General features: G+C 34.4%; 1 protein-coding gene across 8 annotated transcripts; it reads left to right on the forward strand.

Moving 5' to 3' along the window:
* Positions 1-337: 337 nt before the first annotated feature.
* On the forward strand, positions 338-10,504 carry LOC131944919 (protein angel homolog 2-like). Of its 8 annotated transcripts, none has more exons than XM_059305807.1 (6): positions 338-365; positions 3,301-5,636; positions 6,665-6,870; positions 7,293-7,362; positions 7,794-8,745; positions 9,222-10,504. In XM_059305807.1, the coding sequence occupies exons 2-6, from the start codon at positions 3,404-3,406 to the stop codon at positions 9,238-9,240; spliced, it is 3,480 nt and encodes a 1,159-aa protein (XP_059161790.1). In that variant the 5' UTR covers positions 338-365; positions 3,301-3,403; the 3' UTR covers positions 9,241-10,504. The 8 variants fall into 8 exon arrangements, with proteins under 8 accessions (XP_059161790.1, XP_059161788.1, XP_059161795.1 ...); XM_059305805.1 differs by having other exon boundaries at positions 340-408; XM_059305812.1 differs by having other exon boundaries at positions 340-408; positions 3,301-4,331.
* Positions 10,505-10,691: the final 187 nt, after the last annotated feature.

The following is a 10,691-nucleotide window of genomic DNA, read 5'->3' on the forward strand; positions in this document are numbered from 1 at the left end:
GAAAACAAATTGCAAGTCCTGGATATAGACTCAATAAGCTTAACCTCAATTTTATAATTTACGTTGACAACAGCTTTAACTATGATCAATCCTTAAACATGGCACATTAAATAACTTAAAAGGGATTTGATTAGCAACGGTTTTTTACTGTGCCACTAAAGCACATAATTTAATTTTGAGTAGATCTATAGGAATCGAAAAAAAAATTTGCCTAATATTTTTATAAAAATTCTCATTACTGAAAATTTTTTTTTTACACAAAATTATAAAAAATTATGAATGTTAAGCATATAAAAGTAGAAAAAGTCTAATGTAATATCTAGTCTAAGTGATCGCCGTACAACTTCCTGACAAGAAGACTTTCAGTAAATGCAAAAATCTAAACATGGGATTGAAATTTTGCTTATGGTTATTTGTTAATTAGACAGATCCATCTATATTTATGTTAGACCCTATATTATTATCAAAATGTTAATGTTTGTTGTTTCAGTGGTTTAAATGATTTAGATTACACATTAGATCTTAAATAATTTCATATTAATTTCATAATTTGAGTCGTGACTCACTTTGCTCTGGCCTGGCCTTGTGCTGGCTGAGGACTAAAACTAAAGTTTTTTTAACAACTCTAGCTTTAAAGTTTAAACTTTAAACTAATGATTAGCTAATCAAACTTGTTTGGGCCAGAATCTTTAAACTTAATAGACCTTAGATTATGTCAACAAGTTAGGCAGGCTACATAATAATTCTACATAACAAAACCGGCCGGTAAAACTCCAAATTCAACATTTAGCACTAATTTAGCGTATTGTATTTTATTCCCCGCTTCACGGTCACCTCCAGTTGAGCATATTTTATTAAGGTCATTGTGAGTTCATATATGTTTATTTATAGTTATAGTATAAAACTGCCTTGCAATTGTGAGTATGATACTCACAATTGCAAGGCAGTTTTATACTCAGTATCATACTTCGGTAAAATCACGATATAGCATCGGAAATTATTGGGTAATGTTCGTTGAGTTTCGGTAACATTTGTTACTGTAAACCATAGTTTATTTGACCGTTGAAAGAAAAATAAAGTTAAGTGCATTAAATTAATGTTTTAACTTAATTTAATGTTTAACTGACAAAAAAATTAGCAACAATTAGTAAATCTAAATATTATTAATAAAGTCGAGTGTAGTAATTAATGTTTTTTTTTAAGAAACAAAAAAACTGCAGAAGATTTGCGACAAAAAGCTCTAGACTCTAGTTCTGTTAGTAAATATTAATAAGACGATTAGATTTACTAAAGTTAAAAGTAGTAAGAATAACTAGAATAATGTTTAGTAGGAGCAATAATTAGCACATACACTTAAACTTAAAATAATTAGAAATACAAAATAGGCCTAATTAGCAAAACAGTATTTAAAATGCAACTAAAATCAATCCTTGCACATTTTTAAACATTATGTATTAAAAATAATATGGCGGCAAATAAATGATGGTTTACAGTATTTCCGGTGGTTTCCGGAACGGCTCGACAGACTACGCCATGGTTTTCCTGTTTTTTACTGCTGTACAGTTCCGGAATAATAACCGACGCTATATCGTGATTTTACCCATACTTCACCCATTGGCATTGCCATGAATATCTTAAAATGGTACACAAACATAGCACATTCAATATTCCAAATTTGGATTTTTCTTAAGTTTTGACTGAAGTAAATTATCAAAAACTAAAACAAAACTTCATAAAGAAATAAGCCCAATGTTTTCCTAATGTGTTTGTGTGTTTTGGTTGTGTTTATAATAAAATACGCTCAACTGGAGGTGAACGTGAACCGGGGAATAAAATACGCTAAAATGGAGTTTTACCCTGGCCTAACATAACTGTTGAAAACTACTCATAGTAGTAGCCTTGGCTTGGGGTATGTGAAGAACTCGCTTAGACTTACGGCTCGGTAATCTCCGGATATAATAAAGTGTCAGTTATTAACATTAAAATTTCAAACAAGGTCGTAGTCCATCACGCCACTTCTGGAATCCACACTGAGTAGTGAAAACCATTTTTGGTAGGCCTGATCGCCATATATTTTATGTGGTGCTATTTTTTTATTAAATCATAGGCTTAACATTTTAAAAATACTTAGGTGTATCACTTGATATAAAATGAGTCATAAAAATTTATTGAAAGAATACTGTATATATTAAGGGTAGCTAACAGGAAAATTAATAGCAATAAATCTAGCTGAGTTTTGTTCATGGATTTTTTTACCACAAAGAGCAGACTCTGGAGGTTAATAAGGGCAGATAGTTGCTTAAAGTTAAGATGGTAAGCTTCCTATCACGTCTTAGACCAAATATTTTTTAGAAGTGGGGGTTGTGAGCTTAATTCAGTACAAATATGAAACATAAATGCGGTACTAATACTAATTGTTTTGAAACCTTCAATATCAACTTTTTAATTAAAACACAATGATAAAAAAATATTAATAATCAATCAAACATGTAGGCTTACATTTTTCCCAAAGTTAAATTTAAAAATTCATCAATAGTTATTCTGAGTAGATGTTTAAGATGAAATAAGCTGGTCTAGGTTATTTTAATTCTGCAGCATTGTTTTTGTGTTAATAAATAAATGAAAATATTTTATTAATCAATTCTAAAATATAAAATTGCAGTACACAAGTTGACAATGCTAAAATGTGGAAACACTGTTGAAGTTGTTTAATTTTATTTCAAATAACACTTCAGTATAATTAACCTAAAGACAGTGATTTTAACAAATGTTGACAGTAGATCTAGTTTTTATGCTTACTTTATTCCATTTCTTTGTAACTGAACAAACATTTTAAAATGGGAACAATTTCATACTAAAAAAAAATAGTTGACATCTTGGCTAAATAAAAACAAATTGCGTGTGCATTCAAGACCATACTATAAAACTGTAAATGTACTAGAAGTAAAATGTTATCCCCAACTATATTTAAATTTAAGTTTACTACCATTCTTTTAGCTTGATGGTTTAGTAGTAGTCTGTCCTTTGCTGTATAATTTAACTTACATTAACTTAAATTTAGTTGTTAAAATCTTAAGAAACAAAACCTGTATATAAATAATCAGCATCTTGAGATTGTAATTGTAATATAAATCTTCATTTAGAGACGATCTGAGCATTTATAATTAATGTATTAGTTAAGTTTTAACTTAATGTGTAAAGCAGACAGAATTGTTTTTTATTAGGTTTAAAATAATGGATATTGGAAAACCTTCAATCTCACATGAAAATGTAAATAATTTGTTACCCTTCTTCCTGCAGGCTTATAAAGAATAAACTAAGAACAAGTACTGTTTTATTCCTAGATGTTGCTTGCCACAGAGGTGCATGTTCAGCAAACGTGAGAGTGCCGCTGTATGAAGACATGGAGGGGACAACCACAAAAGCTGAGGCTAGTGGTGCCAAATTCAAGAATCACTTCTTTGCTGCTGAGACTGATTCCAACACCCGCCCAAAAATACATGCCAGTGAAAGTGAAAGAGGGACCATAAAGTTTTCACTTAAACCAGCCAAGTATGGAGTTAAGAAACAACCACCAGCTGTTAATACAGTAACAGAAAAAACAAGCATTCATGTAGCCAGTGCAGTAAGTTATGTGCGTTCTGTTGCTTCTGAAATGAGTGTTATTTCTGAACAAAAGACTAGGATTGTTGACGGTCCAGGGCTAAAGAAAAGCCACACATCTGATAAGGCATACAGCAGTTCATTTTCCAGCTCTAAATGGAAGCAAACAACTGTTGAGAAAAAGGGCTCCTCACCGATAAAAACAACAGAAGTGACCAAAGATTTGTCTGAAAACTATATAAGCTCTTCGTCACCTGTTAAGGCCAGTAATAAAAATCGAGATCAGTATCATGTTTCTGAGATTGGTGTTACCTCTGAGAAAAGTCTTGCTGATGGCCCTAAACACCAACAACATGACAGACCAAAAAGGTCCAGATCTTTTTTTAGCCCCGATGAAAAATCTGTCAGTCAAAAGAAGCATGTTATAGAGAGATCAGATCAGTATGTGTCTACAAACTATCACAGGAGTTTGTTTAAACAAACTGAGGCAACGTACACATCAGCAAGTGAAACTTTGCAATCTACTTCAGAAAACTGTGAGGGGTTATATAATTACTCTAACCAAGGGGAAAGAACATTGAATACATCTGAATCATCAAGAAATACTTGGCAGTATTCAGAGCATGTTCAGAACAATGATGATTTTAAAATCTCAGAAGGAAATAATCCCATTTCTGACAGAGAGCATGATAAGAAGAAAAAAAAGAGGCGTACAAAGCCACCTAAAGGTAAGATAAACCCCTGCATAGATGGTATGTCAGCAGCTGACATAAGAGACTATGTCAGCTGTAATGCTATTAGTTATGGTTCGGAGTTTGTAGATTATCGCTCTACTGGTGAATTCGCAAATGCCATACCAGTATCTCAGTTTTATGCTGGGTACCAGAATTCTGGAGATAATGAAACAACCTCTCTAGTTGGTGGTGATTTTGAAACATCTCCACATCAGCATAGTGATAGTGTTATCTTATCTTATAATGATGATGATGTAACCAGTAGCCAGAATACTGGATTAAATCAAATGTTGTCAGGAAACAATGAAAAAGTCTATGAGAATTCTTTTCATAACATGGAAGAACAGAATAGTGTTCTAAACATGGTCCCACAACAGGGTGATAAGCCTCTTCAACACCAACAGCATTTTAAAACTCAGAAATCTTATCAGCAGCAGCGACCTTTTCAGCCGCAGCCGCTTCTTCAACCACAGAAATCATTTCAAAATCAGCCGTCTTTTCAACATCAGAAATCTTATCAACAGCAACAACCTGGTCAGCAACAGCAGGATATACACCAGCAACTTGTTAAATATCTGCAGTCTCTTCAAAGTCCGCAGCCACGTCAACCCCAGCCACTTCTTCAAAATCAAAGACAGCAGCAACAAATTAATCAACAGGCTGCTCAACTTCTGCAACTTTGTCAACAACAGCTGCAGCCTACTAAACTGCAGCAGCATGTTAGTAATCAGCAGGCAATGCGTCATTTGCGTGGTCAGCATCAGCAAACTGTTAATTATCAACAGTCTATGCAGCATCGACCACCTGTCCAACATCAACAACCACCTGTTCAGCATTCATTGGGCAATGTCAATAATAATTTAAAAAATTTCCAGCAACAAATCGTTTCACTATGTGCTGCATCGCTGCTGCGTGCCTCCATGTTACATTCCCCTGGGGCCTCGTCTAGTGTCCCACAGCGGCCATCATTACCAAAATATGGGTACACGAACACCAATCAACAGACTGCAACCAACCAACATCTGAACCTCCCCAGAACTGGCCAGTCTGTGAATAATGTCAGTCAGTTGTTACTTCAAAGTGTGTTAGGTGCCACTCAGAGGACAGGACCAAGACAGCAATTCTCTCCCTTTAACCGCCAAATTCCTTCTCTTCTGCAAGGTCTGGACAATGCCAATTGTTTTAGCAATCAAACCTCTGGGCTATTGACCAGCCAGAACCAGAGCTTCCATAGCACATCGCCTGTAAACGCAAGTAAATCACCAGACCCTACTGTGTCAGAAGTAGACAATACGTCAGGTATTTTTGTTAAGCCTTTCAAACATTAACCTGTTGACACTGGTTTAGTTTTTCTTTGTTGAAAACTAATGTTCCCCCTCGTTTTTGTTAAGTATTATTTTTTTAGTTAAAATTATTTTTATCAATCTTATAAAGTTAAATGACATGCGTTTTCAGTGGTAATTTTTCAACAACTTTGTATTCAGAATTAAAATTAACAAATCAACCTTGCTGTTTCTGTTGTAATCAAACAAAACCATCTGACACAGTAAGGAAGATGTGTGTTATTGTATGGGACATGTTCTGTGTTAAATCTACCTGACACTGCTGTTAGGGTCCTAGTTTTCACCCGCCTGTGATATTTTCTACATGACACAACACAATAACTGGAAACTTGGTTGTAAGAAACGTGGCTTGTGTTTTATCAATCAAGGAAGCCAAACTGCTGCAGTTAACCAAATATCAATTGAGATTGCTAGAATTTGAACTAACTGTTAAAAGGAAGGGATGAGTTGTAAACAAATAATAAGGGGATAGAAGTGAATAATTGTAATAAAAAAAAAGAATAAATTATTTAAATAAGTTAGGGAGATGATGTGAACAGTCAAAGGAGAGACGTACCAGCTGATGTTTTTGGGCTGTTGGAATTGGCTGAAACAAATACACTGTACCTGCAATGATGGAAGCACTCTTGGAATGTATTCAAAACTGTTTCTAGTAGTGATTCATTATGCATCACTGTTACCAAAGTCATGAAATCAATTATTTCAACTCCAATTTATTAACTCTAACTGGTAATACATCTAAACGTATTTTAATTATTTTTTTTTAATAACTGTTTAACTAATATCTTTTACTCTGCCCTATTCTGAACTTAATAGATTGTTAATTTGGCTTTTAAAAAGTTATCTTATTAAATTAATGCTAGATCATTAATTGTAGAAATTTTATTTTAACTTTTTTTACTACTGCAAACTGTGTAATTAAAAATCTAATATCTTTTTTAGTGTATAGCTAAAATTTTGTTTTAAATTTTATTTTTACCTCAGAGCTGACTCACAGGAAATGGGAATATGTTGGTAGTCAGGACAGCTCTAGGACAGGCATGGAGTTCACTGTCATGACCTACAACATCCTGTCCCAGGAACTGCTGGTTCAGCACCCCTACCTGTACAGAGAGTGTAGAGAGAGAGACATCGACTGGGCCAACAGGTGTTCTCTGTTGATACGCCAGATTCTCACACATAATGCTGATGTAGGGTGATAGCATAGTTAAGTTTAATTCAGCTTGATTAAAATACCCATGTAACTGTGTAATCACATGTTAAAACTACTCTACAAATTCATATTTGACATTAATAAAATACTCAGTTCACATCTCAATATATAGTGGATTTTGTAATTTAACTTTCATATTTGACTTCTAGAAAGAGATATAATTCTCATTGTTATATTTGATTTTAATATATTCATTATCTACTTGATTGTACTGATCTACAAGAGCTAGTTAGGGACACAATAGTATTTCCTTAAAAGCTCCTTCTTAATAAATTAATAATTTATTCATCAACAATAGTTTCAACACAAATGAAATATTTTCTCAATAATAATTTGTTATCAATCCACTATAAAAATAATAATAAAGCTTCACACCTGACCATTTTCTTGTCCCTTCAGATCATTTGCTTACAAGAAGTGCAGGAGGACCACTGGCATCACGACATTCTGCGACCCCTGGTCAAAAATGGTGGGTTGCTACAGTTGTTACAAGTATTTACAGCTTTGTTGTATCAAAGATGTATCACCTACCCATTATACTTCATCACTCCCTGTGGAGTGTAGGGCAGCAACAAATCTCTGCCATTCCACTGTCTTGGGCGAGCCACTTTAGTTCATGCCAGGTCTTGCCAGTAGCCTGCACTTCTTCTTCCATCTCTCTTAATATTGGGCTGATAACTTAAATAATTGTGCTACATTTTTAAAAATAAATAAAAAAAATTCTAAATTTTAGCTTTAAATTTAATGTTTAATTATTTTAAATGCTCTAATTTTTAATTACATCTGTTATTTTTTCAAAAGTTTAGTTTTGTAACTTTACAACAACAATGATAAATTTTTAAATTTAGAAGTTTAATCATATTAATGTTAAGATTTTAAAGTTTTAAAAAACCTTTCCAGGGTACAAAGGTGTGTATAAGAAAAAAGTGGATGACAAAGTGGACGGCTGTGCGATACTATACAAGCATTCCAAGTTCCGTCAGCTAAACTTCATTCCAGTGGAGTTCAAGCGTGGTGGGATACTTGACAGGGACAACGTTGGCATCATCCTGCTGCTCCAACCCCTGCAGGCAGGCAGAACCTGCCAGAAAATCTGCGTGGCCACCACACACCTTCTCTTTAACCCCAGGAGAGGGGACGTTAAGCTAGCCCAGCTGATGGTGTTCTTGGCGGAGATTGATAAGTATGCACATGAAACACATAAAAAACTTGATAAGCCAGGCACTCATTCTGGATCTGCATCAACAAGTCAACCAGAGGCTTTAAACTACTGCCCCATCATCCTTTGTGGGGATTTCAACTCAACGCCGGCCAGCGATCTCTACGACCTAATCATCCGGGGCCACCTGAAGTACGAAGGGTTGGCATCCAGGTCTGTCTGCGGTCAGGAGGAAGGAGCGGAGGGTGGAAGGGGGGCCATGCTACGTAAAGCCTTGCTGCCCCAGGAACTTGATATCACCCAGGGTTGTCAGTACATGTCGGTGGTCAAAGAAAGATCCCTGGAGGCGGAGATACACCCAGAGCGCTTGAAGGTGAACTCAGGGGAAATATTCCACAAGATGAACTTCATCTCAGTGTACCCACACCATAGGTCAAACCGTGATGAGATCACTACTTACCACAGCAAGTCATCAGCTGTTGTGGACTACATATTTTACTCGAATCAGAACATGGAGCAAGTAGAAAAGGTTGACGATGGTGGGGGTCATAGGTTACCTGCTGCCCCTGAGCCCTTGACTCTGCTGGCCAGGTACAAGTTGATGAATTACAAGCATGTGCGAAGAATTGGGTTTTTCCCAAACTCTATTTTCCCTTCTGACCACTTGTGCCTTATTGCCAGATTTCTACTTAGGTAAAATCTATAGTAGCTTTGTATTATCCTAACATTAACAATTAGGTTTTATGTTAACAAATTCAAAGGAGCTAAGTCATAAGCAACATTCAATTATTCACTTTGTTAAAATCCTTCCTCATTTCACTTTCAATACATCAAAGTCTCTTGATTTGTATAAAAAGTGCAGCCGACTGATGAATGATTGAAATGAAACTAGCTCTAGCTTAAGACCAATTGTCTGTATTGGCTTGTACTGTTTTTAAAGCGAGAGTGCCTCATGTGCTGTGGCTTCTCTCCTCTGTTTAATTATGTTTGTTTTCATCATAAAATCCACCAGTAGAAATGTAGCATTTCCTTGTAGGAAATCATTTTTTCTGTTTAGAAATTTTGGCTGACACAGCAACATTCTCTACAAGGTTTTAATTACCAACTAGTAACACATGGAAATAAATTGGACACCATAGGGCTAATACAGCTCTGTACCTTTTTTGCAGAACTTTTATTTACTTGTGATCAGTTACTTCTCTATAGTAATTGCAGAAGGATGTGTTAATGGTGATTAATTTTGTGATGGTACAACTACCAGAGATTCTACAATAGTACTAATTTTGTAAATATGGGAGACATTTGTTTTTAGTTTGCATTCTTTGTTATAGAGCTTCCTTAAAATATTTATCCAAATGTTTTCTATGAGCTGTGGTGTGAAACGTTGACAATCTATGCAATTTTATCAAAACATTCAGAAGGGGTGGCTTCTGGTTTATACATGTCACCTGTACAGGGTTCCTACTTATCACATTACACATGTATTTTTAAGGTTGGCTTTTCTGAGTGTAATGAATGGTTTGATTTGTATATATAGTTGATAGAATGTGTACAGACCCTTGTTTTCTGATGATTGTATTTGGAACTTATTTTATGCGTATAAGATGTTGGTAGTTATGTATTTGGAACATATTTTATATGTATAAGATGTTAGTAGTATGCATACAGGGCTTCGTTTCTGGAAATGTCAAGTACATGATATATATATCATCCCGATAGTATGTGCTTCTTGACTAAATGTGTTTTGAATGTATATATGCTTATGATGTTGATAGTATGTGAATGGGGGACATACTAGATACATATATCATTGTGATGGTAATGGTTAGTGTATAGGGCATCCTACTGGGTGTTTATGGTGGACATACTAGATACATACATCATGCTGATGGTGTGTGTGTATACGGTATCCTAACTGGGTGTGTTTGGAACATTTATGTAATAGCTGGTGTACTTGAGTCACATAATTTGTGTACAACAAATGTATGGCCATTGAACTCAGTTGTCAGCTAATACACCACATTCATCCCTTTTCATTTGATTTTATTGTATTTCATATTAAAAATATTTGGACAAATGACACTAAAAAACAGATAATTGATTTCATGACTTTTTGAATTTTTGATAAAGTGCTTCTAACAGATCTTTGATTTCATGACTTTAACAAGCACTTCTATAATGTTTAAATAATTTTTAATAACAATGTTTAAAATGTAATTTCTATCATAAAAATTATTAGAACGAAATTTAAAATAAACCGCTTCTATCAAAACATGCTTTGACTATCAGAGCTAATGTATAAAATGGCTGTGTACATAGAGGAGGTTGCTGTCCCTGATTGAACCTGTTGAAGAAAGTGTTGACTTTATTTTTACTATTGCTGTTTATTTTTTCTTTTAATAAAAGTTAAGAACTGTTACATGAAGGTTGGCTGGCAGCTGTATCAGATAATGGAATAAAGTATTTAAAATTATGTTGTTTCTTTTGTAGTCTTACATTTATTTCTGGAGCATAAATACAGCGATTGTCAGTTTTACTATAATCATAATTTATATAAGACTAATCTTGTTTCCTGTTATTGGACTTATGTAAAAAAGGCATACTATCCAATATGTTGATTTTTAAGGCTAACGACACCC

The sequence above is a fragment of the Physella acuta genome, unplaced genomic scaffold (assembly GCF_028476545.2).
Source record: "Physella acuta isolate Inbredline_101_S28 unplaced genomic scaffold, ASM2847654v3 ptg000515l, whole genome shotgun sequence".
In the NCBI taxonomy this organism is placed as follows: Eukaryota; Metazoa; Mollusca; class Gastropoda; family Physidae; genus Physella; species Physella acuta.